Genomic DNA, 23913 nt, shown 5'->3' with positions numbered 1-23913 from the left:
CACTCGACATTCCTAATAAATAAAGCTAGGGATGCACCGATACATTGGTTGTTATACTCGCTGCTACTCCCGTTAACTTCCAGAAACTTACTATGGCTTGCTCAACCTCTCTCTCGCGCTTACACATGCACACACGTATTCCTCACTCTCTCTCTTAAAGGGATAGGCGGCCGTCTGCATTGTGCTACCATTACAGATTACATAGTAAAATATCGGCCATCGGCATCAGTATCGGCAAAAATGTTATTCTTAACATCGGTATCGGCATCGGCCGACATTTTTCCAATCGGTGCATCCCTAAATAAAGCAGAATTGCCGAAACGTATAGACGTGTGGTAGGTCATTGGAAGATGGAACAGTAAACTGAGTCAATGATATCAGTGAGCTGAAGTTAAAAATGGTTCCACTGATTGCAGATATCATGCAGCATGGTTTTTCTGTGAATCGCTCAAGCTCTTAAAGGCACTTTGATGCCAGCGTGCGAATGGTAGACGCTTCAACCAACAATATAAACTAATATAAAGAGAGGTAATCAAGAATAATACAGAATGTTTATTGATTAAGGCAGACAATTAATAATCCAAAAAATAGTTTTATTTCATTAATATCCTAAGCATTATAATGACATCCTCACTAGAATACCACTCATGAAATGCTGTAAGCCGGTTAACACTCAATTTGGAATTGCATACTTATGTGAAATTGAAATGATCCAACATAGGTGTCATTTTATAACGGTAAATGTGAGAATTATTGCTGCAAATGAAATTGAGTTAGCAGCTAATGAAGAGCAGAGCAGAGTTGTACATCTTCCTAATATAATAGGAATCTGTGAGCAGGTGCCGGATTATATATTTCTCTTCGTTGCAATAACACCTCCCATTGGTTGTTGCCGGGGTCCCTATGAGTAGTCTTAGAATACTTGGCACTACAAGTCCAAATTGGCTCGTCAAAATCAAACAGGCGGGGCACTGCAGTGTGAGCAATTAGTTTGCCAATATGAAAAATACTATTGGCGCACCGATATGAGCTCTGACTCCTGGAGTGCAACTAAACACCGATTGAGCTCCCACACCTCCAAATCCTTTATTGAATCTGTTATCGCTCCTTTCTCTCACCATTAGGAAAAAACGCAGTGTACAAACGTTCAGGTAGCAGCTTCTGCTTTCTGAAAGATTCGAGCCTCCAACTGAGTAAAATGACAAGGCGGCAGCATGTCTTATCTGCTACCTCTGTTCAACTTTACCTCCATGAGCAACTGAATGGCAAGCCAAAATGAAACTTGGCTGATGTTGAGTTTGTATGCTGGTGTCCAAAGATTTGTAAGGAAAGGTCTGCTCCGTGACATGTCTGCACAATTGTGAGCAGACGGGGTGTTTCTGTTGTTTCAGAAACACAAGAGTGCGTTGTCATCTTTATAAAAAACGATCCTGCAAATTGTGTCGTGTCCAAATATGGTGTACCAACTGCCAGATCTATACTTAATCAACATTTCACAAGAAATTGCAATGATTTGAGTTTAATAGAATACAAAAATGTAAAGTTGTAGCTGTAGCATAAAGAGGCTACTCAAAACATGTTCTTCTTCTCGCTTAAAGATTTCCGCCCAATCTTTTGAGTTGTATACCTTAAGATTCTTCAATTTTGGAACACTAGTCCTTAGTGGATTCACTAGTGGCTCTAAAAGAAGCCAGATTTAATAAGCAGATTCAACACTGACTTCAGATCCAATATTGAATTAAGATTTAATGAAGGGCTATCAAACAAAAAACCCCAACTGCGACGCCTCACATTATTAGCAGCATCTATTCTGTTTGAAAAGTGATGCATTAATGTCTTCTCTTTGGTTTAGTCCCATTTACATCATATCGTTTGAAAATGTTGAGAAATCTCTTGGTTAAATCCGCTCTTGCATGTTGTGCACTGTGTTAAAAAGAGATACATTTGTTACATTTTTCTAAAACATCAAAAATATCTTCGGGCCAGAAGCCAGCTGGCGCTCTAACATGAGGTGAGAATCTGAGTTGTCTTTGTCCGAGGATTAACCCAACTCAAGCTGCACCAAAGCTTTATCTGTGGCAGGTGTATTACAGCCAACATTGAGTGAAGAGTTTGTCTGCACATCAGTGGCGCTAAAAGAAAACTCATTACGGGATCATCCTTCTTGCTGTACTTTCTCATAACTTGAGCCCCGTTGCGGTGGGAATATGAGCCCTTTTGTGTGAGCGAGAGAGAAGATTTATGATAAGAATTAAAGGAAGCCAATGGGGGATTTGGACCGCAATTGATTTTGCACAATTCAATTTTAAGCTTGTTGATTTATAACACGCTGTCCACATATCAATCCTGGGCTCTCTCCACATGAGGTGTTCTCACTGGGCTAGCTGATGGGGAGCTGGATCAATAAATATGCATGCAAGTCGTGTGTGTGTGAGAGTATCATGAAAGGCGGTGCAGGAGATAGTTGCTCTCTGTGTTTGTGTACGGGCCTGCACATATCAAAAGCTTCTTCAGAATTTGCTTACAATACCTGATGGCATTTACTCAGCACCAGGACGCCAACACATCCGGTGAAATCCCGGCCCTTTCTTCCTTCCCTTTCTACCAGTGCAGAGGCCTCTTCGAGTCCCCTCTTTTTTTTGTAGATTCAGGAGTGTTTTGCAAGCTCTGCTTGAATTTACTTTTATTTATTTGACCTTCCCGGAGTGTTTTTTTGCCAGTTGTCCATCTCTCACCCCCCCCTTTCCAGACGGACACTATTTAAGTGTGTGATGAACAGATTGCCAAGAGTTGGCTGGCTCAAAGCTTTGTGTATCTGTGCTATCTGCTCTCTCGCTGATGGTGGAAGACTAGAAAAGCTATTTGCTGGCAGAATAAATAGCCAACTCTCAAAGGGGTGGGGGTTTGAGGGGGGCATTGGGTTCTGTAAAAGCAGCCAGTGCGGCCCGATTCAAGAGTTATTCCTTCTTCATTCATTTGACTGAGCCATGACAGAGCAGATTGTAGGCAGGGCTAAATGACAATGCAATTGTGCACACTCTGTGGTCCCAATAGATGTGGAGAACTGCCCCCAAACCCAGCAGTATTTCTTGTTCTTAAAGGTCTCCTATTATGCTATATTTGAACAATATATTGTTGGGCAATATCTATACAAAACTTGTCTGTTATGGTTTTGCTCAAAATACCAAACAGATCACCCATTGTAGCCATGCCTCATACCCCTCTATTTCAGCCCTGTTCCTGAAGTGCTGATTCTGTGACTAGCTTTCAATTTAAGCTGAACTGAAGCTGAACACACCCCTTTGGAGCGGCATGCAGCTCTCCGTCTGAAGAGAGAAGTTTCTAACGGAGATTCTCAGCTGAACGCTGCTGTGATTAAACCCCATATTATGTTCAAAACCACACCAAGCATTATTTCTGAAACACTTCCCAGTTTTTACCACTAGAGCAGTGACATTATTTGTATTATATATACAACAACTCTTAAGTCCCTCCTGCAGACATCCTGCTGAATACACAGACACACTGAGGTGCTGTGGAGGGGATTCAGCTCGCGACTGTATATGGGGGACGATAGGTTGGGACATGCCACGTGGGCGGGATATTGCCAGGAGTTCAATGTAAAGCCAGCCCACATTTCGGATATGACATCATAACCGAAGCAAATCTGGATCAGCTCCTTTGTACCCCCGTTTTTAGAGATGTGGATAAGGAGGAAAAGAGAGAGGATTGTATTTTCTGACAGTTTGTGAGTCTCCTTACACACCGGGGACACATATATATGTATAAAAGACATCAAAAAGTGCGTTTTGCATAATAGGAGACCTTTAATGTGCCACTTAGCAACTTCCATAGGAAAGAACATGGCCCCCGCCACCTTATACACCCCTGACCTGGCCAGTCCTGCTCTTTATTTCCCTTGTCCTGCTGGTTGCTCTCGGTCACATTTTCATGGTTGCATTTTCTCCTTGCTTTCGCCCAACACTTTCCCAAACAAGATCTCATTCTTACATTTTCTCCCTCTCTCTCTCCCCATCCATCCCCCCTTGCCTATTGTTCAGACTTTCCTCCCCTCTCAGTCAGAAAAGCCAAGCAGGCAGGCAGAGAATGAGATTTGTTTTCCTACCCACTCCACCCCGTATCACCTCTCCCTCCCCTAGCTCTTTTACTTGTTCCATGACAGGTCCAGCTCTCTATTGAAATAAATCATCTCCCCAGACAGATGCATGTGTGTATGCATGTGTGTGCGCGTGAGACGGGTAAGGGCTCCCTCATGGTGATGATGTGTGTTTTGTTGTGAGCATGGCCCCAGGACTACCACCATGCTCCTGCCTGCATGCGTGTGTGTATGTGTGTATTATTAATGCCTCTGGTTGTGACCTGCCCACACTGTTATCAGCGTGATTTATGCTCTCCCCCTCCACACTTCGCTTTCATGTCCTCTTCCTGTTCGTTTAGACGCTTTGCCGTATTCTCCACTCTTTGCCTCTCTTCTTTTTTGCAGGTTGATGTGTCTCATGATTGGTAGGCGTATGTGTGTGTTTTTCTGTGTGGTTGTGTAGGAATAAGCCATAGGCTTTCCCTGCTGTCCTTGGTATAGGTGATGCAGCATTAGTGCTTAAACCAGCTCTTCAATCATGTGGAGGCTTGTCCAATTGGCCCATTTTTATCTGCCATTAAATATTAAAGACGTACGATGATGCATGACACCCTGTCCAGATCCGGCAGGGCCATGTGGGTTTATCAGACTACAAGTCCAAATATACCCTCCCACTGTACGAGGGTAGCATTTTTTCAAGATTCCATCAGATTGAGGTTCTTATTTTGTGTGTGCCACCTCCTCTCTCTCCAGTGTAGATTGCTTCACTGAGGTGAATACTAACTGGCCTTTTGTATGCTATCAGAGATGAACAGGTGTTTAGCACCGCGGGCGGTGGAAACAACTCAACTTGCAACCAAATCCAGCCAGTGATGGTAACCTGTCCAAGACTGTCCACTTAACAAGGGCTTTTGGGTGGTTTCCTGGTGTTATACGAGAGCTTAGTGACCAGAGAAGCCTGCGGAACACTGGCTGAAGATTTATTATGCAATTAAAACCAATAAAGTTGTTGGTTATTCGGTAGGTGTTCTGGACTACTAACACCTTTTATCATCCTTACTTTTTGTGGACAAGTAGATCATTATTTACGTATATAGCCATTGTATGTAATTTATCACTTTTCTAAAGAAGATAAAACCTTTTTTGACATATTTGTGGAAATGCTCTAAGCTTCAGGCCTCAGTGGGTGGTTGACTGACATCTAAGGGCCGGTGTTGCTAGGAGACACTGTCAATCCTGACGTGCTACTGACAGGAGCACATCATAGCCCAGTAGCCTGTGACCATTTTTAACTAAATGCAATGGAAATATAGTGATTTAGGAAGTCTGTCGTATGCAGTATTCAACATCAGGAGTACCTGTTGTAGTATGAACGTTGGACTCGGCTCAGAATTTAAAGCTAGGCTAAATTGCTTCTTCGAGGTATACTCATAAATCGACCAGGACAATATATTTGCTAGAAAAACGTATACTTGAATTTGTGCAAATGTGGGCCAATGCGTTAAAAGGGATTACAGTACACGTTAGAAACGTTGCCAACGTGAAGATTATTTTAGTTTATGTTAGAAAATCCAACTTTGTTTTGTCATTGGATTCCTAAAACTTCCAAATAACAGTATTGGCCTCAAGAAACCAGTATTAAGGCTAAAGAAGCTTCTTTTTGGAAAGTGGAAGCGGTTTAGCCTAGCATGCTAATGTTAGTGCTGTTCCCGTCCCAGCAGAAAATCGTTATATTAATTGTAAACCTGAGTTAGAGCAATCTTTTTTCCCCCCTCTGTGTCTCTGTCTCTGACAAGCAGCTGCAATTCTATTGAACACTATGCTGGCAATGTTTTTTATTTATTTATTTTTTTCAAAGATGTGCAGTAGGAGTTGCTTTATAATAGGTTTCCAGAGTGGAGGTGGTGATGGGTGGGCTGAACCATGAAAGCATTAGCACAGATAAAGGCTGCACACAGGCTAAGGACAAGCACTCAGTTCTAGGAAAAATGTAATTGTTTCCAATGGAGCAGTATTAATGTATCCCCCTGCATACCTAGTGCCTCTTTTAAATCCATCACTTTTCTTTGTGCCAAATATTTGCATGGATCAAACGCTTTACATGTTTGTGATACCATAAAGAATGCATGGTCTGCACTGTAAGAAACATGATATCTCCCTCGCACACATTAGAGTAGTATCGTGAACTCCCACTTAACGGTTCATATTTTATTATCTTGGACTTCACTGTTTTGATTCTATTTACAATGGCCTGAAGACACTGTTAAGCTCAGTAATGTGTTGAGGAAAGTAATTACATGTATAGTTGTGATAAATAATAATTTAACATCGCATATCAAAGCATATGTTCCCCATGTTCTAAATCAACATACTTATGTAATAATACCTTTCTGTACAGGATAACAGAGTTGTAATGTATACTGGGGAAAAAGGCCAATTTTTTCTTATCTCCTTTTTCCCATTGGTATTAATTAAATACTCGAATATACTCTATGTACTGTTATAAAATATAATGTGGAAAGAACAGAGAAAGGAACAAGAAAGTCTGCAGCAAGGCGTATGAAAAAAAAGTGGCTTGTAAAAAAATCTCATCCAAACAGAAACTAATGAGCAAAAATCCACACGACGATCTGAGATGCAATTGGAATGGATCACATAAATCAAAAGACGATAAAATACCATATCAAGCAATGCTGTGCACAATAAATACATTTTCCCTGGTTTAGGAAGTTACTATTTTTTTTCCAGAAACTGCTACTTGAGGAACCCTAAAGCCACCTTTCCTCCTCTCTGCATTCTGTTACGGCAGTTTGATTCTTCAGTGACATTGCTCTTTCTGTTGTCGCAGGTGGTGTTGAAGATTATCAAGCACTACCAGGAAGAGGGCCAGGGCAGCGAGGTGGTGCAGGGCGTCCTGCTGGGCCTGGTGGTGGAGGACCGGCTGGAGATCACCAACTGCTTCCCCTTCCCCCAGCACACCGAGGATGATGCAGACTTTGATGAAGGTAAGCGAGAGCAGTGTACCCTCTTTGTTTTATTCTATCGACCCTCTCCTGTAGCTGAAATGCACACACACACACACACCCACAAACAAAGTACACAACCTAGTTTGAAAGGAAAAAGTACCGACTGACAGGAAAACATTTCCTTAGAAGATGAAGCGATGGGATCCAGTGTTAGAATGGCTGGTACTAGTTAGGAGATGACGATATCCGAGTGCTTCAGTGACATAAAGGCTGTAGTCTTAACTTGTTCTCAAATAATAAAACCACACAAGATTGATTTTTAGTTTAAAATTCTACTGAATGCCATGACGAATTGCAAATTTGGATAAACAACTTTCTTAATTAGCACTGTTTTGTCAACACTGAGTTGACATCAAAGAGCAGCGAACATATTTTTTTGTTGGTTTATTATTTAATTTGACCAAGTCCTTGACGGGGGAGCTACAAACTTATTTTCCTGTCAAACAAGTTAATTTGAAAAGCAATACAATTACAAAGGGAGGGAACTGGTCCTTGAATCCTACCAGAACTGGACCCTAAAAACAGACTCTGGTGCAGATGTGTTAGAGTTTTCGTGGCATAGCCTTGGGATCACCATTCTGAGGCGATTCAGGTACTGGAAACCTTAAAGAAATAACGTTCTATTGAGGTCAGGATCATTTCAACAACTCCCCTGAATGTTGGTGTGCGTAAGGAGTCCCTCGGCCCGACGATAAGGACAATCCTGACTTTTAACTAAGCTAACGAGGCGCCAGGTGTCCTACACTGTCAGAGCCTGGGTTGATGTCTGAGGGCAGGGACGTAATGGCTGCATTGTTTGGCTTACAGGCGGGTGGTGCTAACGTGCACAGGTTTTGATTTGGTCTTTATCCACACACGAACGCTATTCCCCCCCCGCGCCTCCCGTCAGTTTTCATAGCAAAGGATGTCCTGTCCTCTGACCTCAGCCTTTCTCATATCAAGCCTTGATGCTCGAGCCTTGTTAGCACAACACAATCTGCTGCACGCCTGAAGGATAGGAAGGGGAGAAGATGCGAAAGACGGATGAAAGGGGGTAAATCCTGCTCCATCAGGCCTCCGCTGCTAACAAGCAACAGTCAAAAATCCTGCCAGATATGCCACTTATGGCTAAAGGTCGTTAGTGTCCGTAACAGTAATTGTCACGGTGTATTTTGTTGTTGACTTTTGACGTGCTACATGTTGCATCTGTCGTTCCCTAACAAGGACATCAGTGAGCAGCGCCAACATTTACAGAACAATAACAGAATTCCGCTGAACCAGCCTTTTGATCAAGTTTGGAAAAGGCGAGAGACTTCAGGTATATCTGTTACCGCCATGGAAACATGCTGCGAGTCATTCATGTTGTGCCGGCTGTTTGTCGTCGGAATGGTTTAGATAAACGGCACAGAGAAGACGACTCTGTAGACTGCTCTCTGAGCCGTCTCCGCTCACAGTCTGTTTGCAGAAAAAAGGGTTTATCCTGCACTCACGATTTTATCTACTGAACAGCCGTGGAAAGGGGTTTTCTTTGAGGAATAAATGTACCTCACAGAATCATAAAAAAAACTGGATCCGTAAATTTGGTAGTTTTGTATGTCGGTCTGAATTGTCAACCCACGCACACAGCTGACCAGCCACATCTCACTCGCTTTCTTTCTGTCCTCCCAATCCCACTTTCCTTGCCCCCCTCTCTCTCTCGCTCTTCCCCTCCAATTGCCAGTGTTTCTTCTGTTCCGATGTTGGGGCAGAAGACAGAACAGTGTTCATGTCGGTGAACTTACTTTTGAAGTAAAGATATTTTTACAGTTCCAAATCCGTACTCCTTCTAATGAGTGTGTAACGTTCTATCTTTGTACATTGGTGGGCATTTGTAGATACATTTGTCGATCTATATGAGGGCCAGCTTCATACGCCTAAATGCCATATTTTCAACACTAGCTTTAGCAAATAAAATGGCTTTCAATTATTTAAACAATGAGGCGAACAGGCGTACCTGTCGACCATCACCTCATTATTCTGTACCATGCTACCTTTCTTTTTGGAAGCAAATGGCCTTAAGTTGGTATGTGATAGCGAGTTAAACTTTGCAGGACAGATGACACAAACTCACACTTTCTGTTACAGCACAGGCACAGGAAGATATTTGGTCGAAATGTTCTTGACACTTTTTGAACAATGACTCACTGAATGTGGACTGAATCTGAGTTTTGTTTTTTTTCTCTATCAATGGAGCCGTGTCTCTAACTATTGTATTGACTTACAGATGCATATCAGCTAATCGCTACGCCCCCAGATAAAGCTCGAGATTAGGGTGTAGAAAGACTCAGACGAGCAGAACACAGTCTCTTCACTGCCGATCAGGCACCCTAGACATGTTTACCTTACAAGGTCTGCATGAGTGGATATATCTGTCTCTGTGCTGTGTGTGTGCTTGTGTGTTTATACCTGAATCATCTTACTCTGACTCATTGCCTGGCCCCTTAGATCAGAATTACTCTGTGTGTGTGTGTGTGTGTGTGTGTGTGTGTGTGTGTGTGTGTGTGTGTGTGTGTGTGTGTGTGTGTGTGTGTGTGTGTGTGTGTGTGTGTGTGTGTGTGTGTGTGTGTGTGTGTGTGTGTGTGTGTGTGTGTGTGTGTGTGATGCCGCCTTTTCATCAACAGGTGCCAGTGTGGAGCTGTTCCTGCAGGACAGTCAGTGGCAGCAAATCTGACCAATATGAGTGAGAAAAAGATAGAGAAAGAGAGTAATGGACTGCGCACAGCGGAGTCCGCCTCAGATAAAACCTTGGCTGAACCCCAGCCCCCCTATTTCCCATGTCCTTGCATACTTTGTCCTTGTATCATTTTACAAAATGTATGGAGAGATGAGAAGAACTGCAGACTATTCTCTAGGCTTTTTGTGCTCCAGAGGCACGCAAGTAGCATGTTAATAATGTGCTTTGGCCATTATTCTTTTGTCGTTATATAAGTGATAATATGAAGCAGAGGTATCCTGGCTCAGAGATTATTCAGTGAAATGGCATTTGCATCAGACATTGTAGTTATAATAACCTTCCCTACTCTTGACACACACAAAACACACAGTTGGGGAGATGCGTTCTGTTTATTAGCTGCGAAAAGGAGTTGTTACATAAGGGAATAAATTGTGTGAACATAAAATTCCAACCTTTTTATGATGCCTATAGCTCCTTTAGGCAGTTAACATTTAATCTTAGTCCATTGAATCAGCACCAAGCTACCATCTCAGTTTTTCAATCAACCAGTCTATTAGATATTGCTCCTACCAACCTCTACAGTCTGCCAACACATGGCGTGCGTCCATTGAAAATGTCACTGCACTTAAAGTTCTGACATGTGGGGGCGTTTATTTTTTTCTGACTTCATTCTTGCCTGGTCTGCGGCGAACCTGTCCATTCTCATACAGGTTTACATCTCACAGGTATCTCTTGAATTTTTTAAACACTTAACCAACGGCTCTCAAAAGAAAAACTGCGGGCATCTGCTCTCATTTTCTAAGCTCATGCAAACGGACTGCACAAAGTTCACTGTCGAGTTTTCAACAGGAAAAGAATGATGCAATAGAAGTATTTTTTCATTAGAGGGGGATAATGAAAGTGGTACATTAAAACACCAAGGGGATAAATCACTTGAAACAGCTTTTACTGTTTGAAAAACTTGTAATCCTGATGAATGGCAGCTGTTTGATCTCATACCTAAAAATAGTTGAACACGAAAGGAAAACAAGTTAATATCAGTTGCTTAAACAACTGATGAAGTGTGGCTTGGGGCAATTTGCAAGCTTGAAAGCATGGTGGCCTGTTTGACTTGTAAGGAGGGATTATTTCAAACTAATCTTTGCGCAGTACCAATTTTGTTAATCTGATTGATATTCAACCCATGTTAGTATGTATTCAGACAGCAGCAGGTGGGATCCTGAAGGTAGAAAAAAATTAGCTTGCTCCTTCTCTGCCTTCATTCTCCACTACTTCCCTCATTTCTCCTTACTGCAGCTAAGAAAGCTGCGTCCTCCCTTCTCCCTGACCATTTCCATTCTCCCTTCCCTTCCGTCGACAACTCCGCTTCCTTCCTTTTTTTATCTTGGTTTTCCATTATTTCGCACCACATTGTCGCACCCTGTCCATTTCTTTCGCAGCTATAGAAAGATTGACCCTGTCCATTTCTTTCGCAGCTATAGAAAGATTAATAAAGCAACATGCTGTTAGAGAGAAATCACGTCAGAACCCAACCACTGTCCTGTTGGGTTGATTATGTCCAGAAATGGAAGTTTTAATTGTATTAAATGTGTTACTCGAGAATGCTTTCCTGTTGGCTATTTTGGCGGATAAAAATGTAGGCAGAGATTTTGGCTTTTTGGGCAGGGATCATGTTTTTTGTGTTTGATTTTAGGCCAAAAAAACATTAAAAGGAGTAATCTTGCATGTGTGCTTTGCCAAACATTGACATATTCTAAATGTACTTATTACATGTTATGTGTATGTCAATATACATTGTTCTTTTTAGTTATTTTTCATCTTATAGTAGATTTTTTTTTAACAGCTCAGAACTTCCTTCTGGCTGTCCCGCTGCCCCCTGCCAAGCTGCTCGCTCTGCCCAGCGCAGGTGGTCGGGGCTGCCAGACCCCTTTCTGGGCTCGCATCATGCTTCAGATTGGCTCAGAGGAGGGGAACAGTTGTCACACTGGTGAAACAAACAAGTTTAAGGGAGTTTGTTTTGCGATGTGTCCTGATTTCAGCAATTAGGCAGAGTTTTTGCCCCTCAAACAACACATTATGGTCTTTTCTTGGCCAAAATGTGTTTTAATTTGGATATTTGACACGACAAAATATAACAAGGCTGTTGCTTTACTATCCTAATAAGATGGTTCATTAAAATCACACTGTTTTATAAACAACCTGCAGTCATTAACACGGTTGATATAGCTGATTGGCACCATCCTTGGTTATTGGTTGTTTGTCACTCCTCCTGCCACTGTTTGAATTAATCGGAAAACCAATTAGTCATAGAACTTTAGATTGAAGTGAGTATTACTGGGCTATGAGATAGAAAAAAATCAGCTTGGTGAGACTTTAACACTAAAGGGAGCTATAAGACAAGCTCCTGTCCACAGGAGGGTTTTAATTTGCCTGATTAGATCACTTCTTAGGACTGCGTGGGTGTGAATCATCTGTGCTTGACACCCTGCAGAATCTCTGGTTAGTTTTCCTGCAACTTTTAATGCCATACTGATGTGACTTCCCAACACAACCTTTTCAAAGACCTTTAAAAATGGGCAAAAGTTACACATAAGGAATCTCAGCATTGTTAATTTGCATATCCCTCCCACATTGTAACAATATACAGCCCCGGAAAAACGAAGCGACTCTACATGTATGGCAGCCATTCCAGTGTCTGTTGAGTTTTAACACAGAGAAATATTGTCAGTAGTTTATAGAATACAATAAAAATAAATAATTAAACTTAAACACGTACTTATAAATAATAAAACAGGTGAAACTGATAATGCTGAAGTGGTCTCTTAATTTTTTCCGCAGTTATGCTTGGAAATACATGGATGTGCATCAGGTTCCATTCCTACTCCAGGTGGGGGTCTGCGTACATCCAAGTACGTTGTATTCCAGAAAAGAAATGCCATTTGGCTGACTTTGTAGACCCGCATGAACATGCATACACAGAGTACAAATTGGCCTTAAATCAGTGAATATTGGGCAAAGTTTCCCTTTACAGTTGATTTTATAAACTGTTTTAATAATTGCAGTTGTTACAAATCAAGAGCTCTATGCGTTGTCATAAACTTGAGAAGTGACATGCTGAAAGTGTGCGAGGCTCAATTGGAGGCGTGCATATTGCCCCCCTCTCTGAATAAAAGAAGTTCTGACTTGTCAAAGAGAGGTCACTAATTACATCCTTCATGGCCAGGCTGTCTAACTGGTAAGGTGTACTGGGACCCAAATGGAACTGTGCAATAGTCAGTCATTAGTTACACCTGTGATTTTTAATGGTTTTACAAGCCAAAATGTCTGCTGTGAGAAAAGTCTATACCTTTTTTATGCCTTTGGCTGTCACATAACTCCAAAGCATAATAAATCCACCGATGTTTAACGGTTTGCAAGGTGTTTCCCCTGCCCAAAATGCTTCTCTCCTTTTTGTCAGCCATACATTTTGTGATTGCCGCCAAAGAGCAATTTTTGTTCCACCGGTCTGCAGCACTTAATTCCAAAATGCCTATGCTCGATCCAAGTGTTGTGATGCATACTAAAAGGGAGGGTGCTGTCTGAAGCTACAATGAGATCATGTTAGTGCAAGTCTAAGGACTGTGCATCTGAAGAACATCTGCATTTACATACCATACAATAACCAGGAATTATTTGATATTTACATGGATGTAGTGCAGGGATTTTAAGGTAAGGGCATTTAGAAAAACAATTATCTAAAAAATATATGTACTTTGATCCAATAAACACTAGTATTTACACCTCAAGTGAAATGTTTACGGATTTCTAATGCTAATCCTTGGCGGTACTTTTCAATAATGTACTTGGCATTAACACTGAAAATGGCATTGATGCATCACAAAAGCAAATGAAGCAAATTCCTTGATTGAGTGCTATGAAAAGAGGCATGCCTGAATGAATGTTATATCTCCCTTGTCATTCATTGGCCTGGCATAACCTTTTTATGGGGAACAAAAGCAATTTACTGTGTATAGGAGTCACTTTATTACTGTGGAATCAATGCAAATATAAAATGTCTTAGTAATATTATTTTCTATGACATGGGTTTATAAAGCCGGGGTTGTCAGACGTGAGCTCCAATATAGTGGTGCAGGAGCGTTTCCTAAAACCTGGAAGTGAGTTAGCATTTTACCACTTCCGGTTCCCTTGTCTCAGAGTCAATGGGACTGAGTGGCTGAATAGGACTACAGAAGTTGCTGAGGACGTTGTACGCCATCACGCCGAACACGTAAACACTCCCGCTTAGTTTGTTAGCTCGTCTTTGTAAAACGTTATCAGCTAAATTCAGTGTGGCTAAAAGGAGCTTTGTTAAAATATGCAGGCGCGAAAGTCAGTTGAAAGGATCTTAAGTTGGCGTGACGTTGAAGTCGTGCAACCCTGCTGTACTCGTCTGTAGTTCGTTCATAGCATGATTTATCGGTCTATGCTAGTTGACTTACATTTGCTTATATGATACAGTACTGATATCTATGATACCATCTTAATCTTTTCTTCTCTCAACCTGTTATCCAAAGAAAATGTTCAAAAGATCCCTGCTGAATGTTTTCCTGAAATACTAAAAATATTATAGAATTTCCAATATAGGATAAGACATGATGAACATTTGTTTTATGTGTCTAACTATTTGCACACATTAGCTAGCCTTATCCACGTAGCCCCATTCCTATGCTGTCTGCAGAAAGGATACCACACTCTTGCCTTTGTTGGGCAGGGGAAAAAAATGGACTTGAATATTTGTCAGGTTAATTTAGCTTCCCCTAAATGTGTTTTCTAAGCCTTCATGTCATAGTTCCCTGATAGAGGAAAACTGAACACTTGGTAGAGGGAACTTGTCGTAGGAAAATATTCAACTCTGCATTGTTGCGCCTGGCAAGATAGCAGCAGCATTTGCTTCAGATTCTTTTGGCTTCTCATCTAATGGTCTTTGACACCTCAACTGAATATTCTCTAGATGTAAGGCAATTGCTGTCTCCTCGCCTTCCCTATGTCCTTTCTTTCCTTCATTATTTATAAGCTAGCTTCATTGTGATAGCTGTGAAATCAAATTTGAAACGAACTTCACGTGGCCAGGAGGTAACTTGTGTCCATGCTCCAGCAAAGAGTTGATGCATCGACAGTTCAGTTATGAATGGGTAGCCAATACATTAATTGTTAGTACTGTTTATTTTTAAGAAATAAATACTGATTAACCACAAATATTTATGGCACCAACACCATTAGCCTTTTACTAATTGTAGATTCAAAGGCTTTAATGTCATATCCACACAAATGGAATGAAATGGCAAAAAGTCCCGGGCTCCTCAATCAATGCAGCATAGTTGTATAAGACAATAAAACAAATAATAAATCTTAATTTTCTTTATAGCTTGTTATAATGATAGCTGTTGGTAACTGAGAGAAGGTGCTGAAATAAATAGAATGTTTGTATAAGTGTTAAAAATCTATATTTTCTTAAACCAAGACAAACCATTGAAGTGACAGCATTATCCAGTAATAATAAAGGACCATTACATCAGCGTTTCCCTCCAAAAGGCTCTGCAAGGTTAGTCCTTCGTTTTTAGGAACTTTAATTGTAGTCTGGCGCAGACATTTCCACATTGGGTTAATTGAAGTCAGGGGGATTTATAAAGCCTCTGCCATGATCTGTCCGCTCCTGGCTGTAAATACACTTTTCAGTATGCAGAGAGGCTTTTGGTGTGTGTGTGCAATTTGTGAAAAGTTGGCCCTCTCCCGTTCTGATAAGGTCTTCCGTGGGGTTAGCTCTTCAATAGATCACTTTACCTGCCCCAAATGGGAAATTGATTTCCTCCGTTTTTCCTTGCTCTCCCTCAATGAGGCTAATTAGAAATCACTTGGCAGGCCACCTTTTAGGGGAAATGTATAAACACTGAAGATATCATGTGCATGTGTTATGTGTTGTATTAGGATTTTGAGGGGCACTTTGCCTTCTCCCAAGCTCTGAAAGATTCTCATTGTCTTTTGCTCCTTGCCCCCAGTCTCTCACCTTTCCTCTCTATCCTCCCTCTCTCGCTGTAGTGTAGATCTGAGAGCGGCTGTTAGCAGCGAGCCGGGGCTGTATGTGCTTTTGAATGCTCACCCGGCGTAATAAATCAAGTGTGTGGTTCCCCTGGGTGCCGTCACCGTCGCCATCAGTTCCACTGTTTTATTCATCCGCTCCTTTGTCTCATCACGATCCTGCCCCACATTACATTTTGTGTGTGTCTCTGTGCGGAGGGAGTGGGGGGGTGGTCAGAATGCATTAATGCAGACTGCTGCTAATCCAGGTGGGCTGTAGGGAGCAGGGGGTATGGTTAAAGGTAAGAAGAAAGAGGAGAGAATTGAAGAAAAAGAATGGCAAGAGAGACAGGAGAGAAGATTTTGTGAGGTGTTGGGATGGGGTGACGGAAAAGAGAAAAATATCAGGGGAAAATTGGCGCAACCAAGCAAAAGATTGAGAGTTAGGCGAGGAGATAGAGGAAAAGCTGGACAGCAAAAGTAAACAACTTTGAGAAGGATACGGGGGCAAGAGGAGATAAATGGCAATGATGAGGAAATGTGAGAGCAGCAGCGAAAAGACAAATCATAGAAGCCACCTTCTATGATTTGTAGAAGCCACCTTCTATGATTTGTGATGATCAAAATTGACAAATGAACAATAGTCGGCGACTGCGGGAGAAGACTAAACACAAACAGGAGACCAGTACCTGATTACTAAACCTCGATGGTGGCAACAAGCTGTTTGTCGTTTGACTTTTAATCGAAGAACCAGATGCTTAACAAACCAGTCGCTCATATTTTTTACTAATGACTCAGCTGTTATGTCCTTGGACGTGCTCCAGCTGACACTCAGTCAATAAAGCCTATTCAGAATTTAGGCCTTTTTTAAATGGAATAAATATGATAGCTTTAACGGTTTAAAAGAGACAAAATAATTTGTTACTGTCCATACTTTCTGCACACTCTGTATTCTCTTGGCTCTTGCTAGACAGACAAAACAAACGTGATTTTAAACGAGTACTAATGGGGAGATCCAGAGAAATAATTGTTTACTTTTCCTCCCATCCAAAAAGATAAACAGGTAGTGTTTGCACGTGAGCAAACAAACTCACCATTTCCCCTTCTGCGTCGTCAACCTATCCCCACTGTAAAAACAAAGCCCTGTGACAAGCGTCGCTGTCAAACGGGCATATGGTGAACTCGTCAGTGTGTCATGCACACAAAGCAGCTGCTACACTATGCTCTCACTCTCTTGTGCTTCCGAGCATCTCGGTGTGTGTTTATGTTTGTGTTTGTGTCCCAGCGCCCGCGCTTGTAAGCGTGCACGCGCACAAGGAAGGCAGCGCTCTGCAGGGCTTGCTTAACTAAGATTAATTGCACCTAATCCACTGTGCCAGGTGGAACATGGACCGCTGTGGGTGCACACACACAAACACAGAGACACAGTCACAAACAGACACACATCCCATTATAGCCTTGCTGCTGGAAATTAGCCTCGTACCTCTCCTGACACCCCGGACCAGACCACAACTCGATAGCACCATTTACTTCCCGACAACTCGCACATTTATCACGGCTCCCTCCTTCCGACAGATAAACGCGTGGACAGACAAAATGCAACGACAGGACAAGCAACCTGCTCCCTCACATCAGAAGCAGCTGACCTTGACCATACGTAGAAAGTGTTTATCCTTCCTCTTTAGATGAAAAGGAAGGCATGTTGTTGAACCGACAGTCTTTGACATCCGGAACCCAGGATGCAGTGCACTAAAAGTGACACGGTCAGCGATACGGAGGGGGTGTTAATAATTAGCTAAACAAATGTCCTGTAATGATTATTAGTATTTGAGAGGTTACACGTGTCCTGGTCATCAGTACCATTCAAATCTGCTGAACAGACACTCTGCAGAAAATGATGTATTGGAAATATAAGAAAACTACCTAGGTGTTCAGTTTATACAATAATCTATGGCTCAACTTGTGCTTCCCTCCAGCTTAACATTTATTTTTAAACTCATGTATTTGATATTAAAAGAACATTATTATATGTATCAATATTAATTTATGTAAAAAAACCGTTCTGGTCAGATATTTATTCATACTTCAGGGACCTAGCATATGAGCGAGATCACGACTCAACATTTTTCTCCTCTCCACTTTCTCAACTTAGGAGATCAGTAGTCATGTCATAGGTCATGTTTTTTCCTCATGCTCTCCCTCTCCTCTCTCGCTCTCTCTCTCGCTCTCTCTGTCTCTCTGTCTCTGTCTCTGTCTCACACACACACTGTGGTGCTCCACTTAGTGTGCTCACTTAGCAAATTGCATTCACAGATGAAAGAAAGGCGGTCGTCCTCCTTCCTCCCCTTGTACGTTTTCACACTTCCTCCCATCACTCCTCCCAACCTCTCTGTTTCCGACTCTTGTGTATATCTGCCATGATGATGTTGAATGTAACACCTCCTTAATCTTGTGGCTGTTTTGCCATGCATGTATATATTCCATCATGTATTCCCAACCATTTTTTCCCGTCAGGTGAGATCACTCCTCCAGCACCATTCATCTGTGTGTTGTTTCCAATGGGTTCATTTGAGGTGTTTTTTAGATGAGCTCCTGCACATTCTTTCCATGTACCCCCTGGGGTGCAAATATACTTGATTGGGACCACTAGTCTTCACTATAATTGACAGTGCCTCTGAACATGCATGGGCCTCTCTGGATAAAGTAAATGTTGTTGTTGGACCGTCCTTGTTTTTTTTATTTGTGACTCTTTTATTATCAGCTCAAGGATCAAAGGTTTTTATTATCATGTGCACAATATCTACAGTGTAGTTATGGCAATGAGAATCTTAAGTCCCCGAGCACCTCCAACACTACAACATATTATAGAAGGACAACTTAACAAAATAGAAATAATCAAATAAAACTAGAAAGTAGTGCAAATGAACAGAGTAGTTTAAATAGTGAAATAGTGTAGGTATTTTTGTTCCACATAGTGAGGCAGTATGTACATCACAGAATATAAACTCGATAAGTTAGATGATGCATGGAATGAAGTGTACATGTAATATAATTAAATATACAACAGCAGAATGTAAGAGTAAATATTTTACAGTGAAGTACAATTACTACTGTTCTGTAATTAACTATTGAGATAACACTTTCAATAAATAGTGCGAAGCAACCAGATAAATGTTTTTGGTTACAGAGTCACTTCACAGAGCTCAGGCGTGTAGCAGTTTATTGTCTGTGGAAAGAGACTGTCTCTAAGTGTGCTGGTTTTCGTTCAGAGGCTACGGTACCTCCTGCCAGACGGCAGCAGACAGAACAGTTTGTTGCTGGGGTGATGGGGGTCTTTTAAAATCCTGTGGGCTTTCTTCCTGAGCTGCTGGGAGTAGAGGCCCTCCATGGATGGCAACTCCGTCCTGGTGATGTGCTATGCAGCTTCCCCCACCCTCTGTAGAGCCTTACGAGTGACGGCGGTGCTGCTGCCGCACCAGGCCGTGATGCAGCCGGTCAGGATACTCTCTATGATGGACCTGTAGAGGTTGCAGTAACTAATGCCTGGATGACACTGACATGCTCTGCTTGAGGACAGCTGCTTAGTCAGCCTTTTCTTAATACTAACAGAGTGTGTATGTGTGTGTACAAGAAAACATGTTGTTTTCTGTGTTGTGTGTGCCTGTCTTGCAGGTTGTTTCGGTTTTATGGTCTATAGTAGAGAAAGAGAGATTGAGAACCAATAAAAGTAATCAATGCAAGACTGATGGAGGCAGCACTTCTTAGCTTGCTTGTCTGCTTGCTCGAGGTTTAATTGCCGTATTGTCCTGCGCCATTGGGACAAAAGACACATAGCCTAAGGAATGAGACTCCATGACAATGTTTTAAGTGGCTGGTCATTGAGAGAACAACAGTTTACGACACTTCTGTCAACACATTTATCATGTCGAATCTCTCTTGCACATTGGCAATGTGGGGTGTGATAAAATGGGCATTATTATGCATTTTAACAATTTACTCTGTTTGTTTTATCTTGTGGGTACAGGGTTCAGAGTAGCTGTGCACCTCAAGTCAGTTGCGCTCACTTTTGGGAAAACCCCAAAAAGTATAATGAGGACCGTTTAAGTCTCCTTGGTAACAATGTAATATCTTTTTTCTCCATTTCTGTTCATTATGGAGATATTTCTTTAAATGATTAGCTATAAATTACAACATGGATTAAGCTTTTCTCTAAGAAATAAAACATAATTCTGTTGACCCCAAACTGTACTGGGCATCAATAAAAAGCATGTCAAAAACAAGTGAGGATTCTACAGTTCACCAGTGATTTGTAATGTGATGAACGTACTCAGAGGAGGAGAAAAGGGCTATAACAGCGTCAGGTATCCTGTGCTTCAGTTTTGGGACTCCAAAGGAGTAGCAAGGTGAAAGAAGGCAGGGTAAACAGGAAGGCAGCGGTGGAATGACAGCTACTCTCAAAGCCTTCAAACATACAGATTGACTTTGTTCCCAGCAGGAAACGATAGCAGCTGTTGTGTATTGTTCAGTCATATAGGGAGCAAAGTCGAGCAAGGTGTGTTTATAGACTGCTTAAAAGGATTGTCACAGAGACTTTTAAAGAAAACGAAGGATCAAAATAAATGTGTAAACACAGAGATGGTAAGAACCTATCGCTGTTTTTACCTTAAAAACTGCTTGGAGTTGGTGTTGAGGAGTAAATAAATGTCAGCATAGGGAGCAGACTAAAAGTAGGTTGTCAGCCGTGTTGAATGAATGGGTCAAGAGTGTTGACTCATTAACTTAGTGGGGTGCTTAGTCTTATGGGGAAAATGGAAAGTAGTGGAGAAGCTGTGGACCTACACCCTTCTCCACTTAGCAAAATGCTGGTAAAATAAATTGTTTGAATTGTAATGCACCCCTAACACTTTCTTTTTGTTTTTCTCTTGGCCGTGGAGTATTTATGAAATGCCAAGATGAGCATGCTTTGCTGTCAGCACTGAGCACCACTGGCAAAATATGAGGAATTAGTCATTTACAGCAGCCAGCAAAGCTATCCGTCCTATCAATCACCCCTAATGGCCGTTGTTTTGTGATTTTCAGTGTCGACTTTGAGAGGATATTGATGGGTCAACAAGTAAAAATGTACTTTATATCCAGGGTGAGAATGCAAACCAATCTCTCAACTTTACAATGCGGAACATCACAGCTGCTGTTCCTAGTGCAGTTCAAACGCAGCAGTATATTTCTGTTCTGTAACAAAGCCTTTTAAGTTATTTCCTCTCTTTCTCCACCACTGTCATTCAGGTTGTTTTTGAATAGCGGTCTGATTGGACTATCTATCCAAAAAACAATCTGAAGTAGACGAGGGAAGTGAATAGTAAATGTCAGTTGGCCAAGGTCAGACCTTTTTGACATTGTTTTATTTTATTTATTACATGGCTTAGTTAAATACTCGATTCCGATTGGTCAATTCAGAATATTTGACACGTTGTTAATCCAGTAGTGCAGAATGCTGTTAAGGACTTACTGACCGTTGTAATGGAGGATCAAGAGAGAGAAAGGAAAAGATGTTGAAATACGCAGCGCTGGATGTCAGATAAATCACCAGAAGAAGACAAACGGGAAGTAGACACTAACAGGAACATGGTATGGGCTCTGCAGTGTTTAAGGACTTGTTAGAGGATCAGAAACAGACTTGAACAGTTACAGAAAACCTTGATCACTGCTGCCTAAAGTTGTTGTTGTCACAGTTCCATTCGTTGGTGCGCCGTCGAACCAAGTTTTTTCTTTCTTAGCAGAAGAAATACGATCATTTTTGAGTCAATAAAATAATTTCAATTAATATTTAGAGTAGAGTCGTTAGATTGTTTAGTATCGGGCCGTCTAATAAGCGGGATAATATTATTATCCGTTACTTGTTATATATTGTTTATCTGCTTGACTTAACATTAGTGTAACAAAACTTCAGCTACTGTTTTTTTTTTTTGTGTATAAAGGTTTCTATCTAGTGAAACCGCAGCAGGCAAGGCCCAGTCATCCAGTCAAGGTGGTGATTGGAATGTGTTGCGACAAACTTATACGTGCATCCTCACACACATCTCCCTGCCTGGCTCATATGTTGTGGCCTGCAGCAGCATGCAAGGTCTGATGCAGTTCACCTCTCATGTCGTTGGGTATTAGAGTATGGACTATCTGTCTGCCTCATTGCAGACACACACACACACACACACACACACACACACACACACACACACACACACACACACACACACACACACACACACACACACACACACACACACACACACACACACACACAGACACAGACGGTGGTAGTGCCTAGTTGATTATGACTCTTAGCATTACTGGCCTAGGTGAGGAGTTTAGCTCCTGGCTGATAAATGCTTCCTCTCCACTATACATACATTCAACACAAACTCACTTTATATGTTCAGCTTGCAGTACATGGCTTCCTCAGGCTTCACAACTTTCTTTTATGTTGCTCTTTTCCATACACCCTCACATTTCTGCTTTCCCACAGTTTTTGCTCAGAATAATACCGTGTTTTCTTACTCACTTTCTCTGAGTGATCTTTTGGTTTCACACGTACTCTTTTAAATACACATTCGCTCTCTCTCTGTCTTACACCTCCTTTTTTCTCTCTGACACAGACCCTCACACGCACACGCACACACAAAATCAAGCAGCGCTAAGGGAATGGACAGACTCATTCCCTGTCTGGCCTCGGGACCCAGATTGATTGATAGGAGAGGCGGCGGGGCAGCAGAAATGAGTGAGGAATAGCAAACCGTGGCGCATGCTTCCACCGCCGCACCTTGATGATATTGCGAAATTGGCTATTCTCTGGCTTATGCTGTCGTTAATGTCCACAGAATGTTACCGGCTGTCTCAGTATTGCAACAATGGGGATCAGGAAATCCAGTTTCTTATTCATTATTCAAGCTGAGAATGTAGATGGCTCCTGAACCAGCCTGTCATGCAAGGACCCACATTTTTTAGGATGGTAGATAGATAGATAGATAGATAGAATCGGAGGATGAAACCCTCTTTATTAGTCACATACATGCACACAGCAGAGCACACACAGTGAAATTAGTCCTCTGCATTTAACCCATCCTAGTACTAGGAGCAGTGGGCAGCTATCGTGCAGCGCCCGGGGAGCAATGGGGAGGGGGGGATTGGAGGTGTCCGGTTATGTCTTATTATGATAAGAAAAGCAGAGGGAAGCATTGAACTGAAGCTGATTTGCTTGTAGTGCAGATCAAGTTGTTTGGGCTGGTATTTTCCTTTTTTTCTTTTCTGCAAGGTCATCAATCTGTACACCACGGAGATTACCCTAACCAGAACAGTCAGCTGCCCTCCTATTTCAGCCTCTTTTTTCCTCGTATTACCACAATCAACTTTATTTATAAAGCCCTTTTAAAAACAGCCGCAGCAGAAACAAAGTGCTGCACATGGATAAAAACACGTAGCACAAAACACAAAAACAATATAAAAACAACAATAAAAAATCAATAACAATATGAAAACAACAAGACCAATGAAACAAATACAGAAACATAGTCTCATGCTGGGTTAAAAGCCAAGGAATATAAATGGGTTTTAAGACAAGTTTTAAGAATGGGCAGTGAAGGGGCTTGTGTAATGTGCAATGGGAGGTCATTCCACAGTTTTGGACCGGCAGCGGAAAAGGCTCTATCCCCTCTGAGCTTCCGTTTAGGCCTTGGTACCTCCAGGAGCAGTTGATCAGCTGACCTGAGGCACCGGGCAGGAGTGTAAGGATGGAGCAGCTCAGAGAGGTAAGACAGGGTGAGACCATTTAAAGATTTAAAAACAAATAAAAGAATCTTAAAATGGACTCTAAAATGTACAGGCAGCCAGTGGAGGGAGGCTAAAATGGGAGTAATGTGCACCCTTTTACGTGTTCCAGTTAGGAGGCGAGCAGCAGTCCAAAAATGGACTAGCTGGAGACGTGCAAGGGAGGACTGGCTGACTCCAAGATAAAGTGCATTACAGTAATCCAGCCGAGATGTAATAAAGGC

At 41.8% G+C, this 23913-nt stretch overlaps 1 protein-coding gene across 1 annotated transcript in view; it reads left to right on the top strand.

Annotated features, from left to right (window-relative positions):
• LOC134862332 (eukaryotic translation initiation factor 3 subunit H) overlaps window positions 1-23913 on the top strand; it is a 51978-nt gene that overhangs the window by 3269 nt on the left and 24796 nt on the right. The window contains exon 2 of the mRNA XM_063880191.1: window positions 6948-7104. Coding sequence (XP_063736261.1) covers window positions 6948-7104 — 157 coding nt within the window. The remainder of the gene's footprint in view (window positions 1-6947; window positions 7105-23913) is intronic.

The sequence above is a fragment of the Eleginops maclovinus genome, chromosome 3, assembly GCF_036324505.1.
Source record: "Eleginops maclovinus isolate JMC-PN-2008 ecotype Puerto Natales chromosome 3, JC_Emac_rtc_rv5, whole genome shotgun sequence".
Taxonomy (NCBI): Eukaryota; Metazoa; Chordata; class Actinopteri; order Perciformes; family Eleginopidae; genus Eleginops; species Eleginops maclovinus.
Note: the sequence above shows the minus strand (reverse complement) of the source record. Positions and strands in the feature narration are given on the sequence as shown.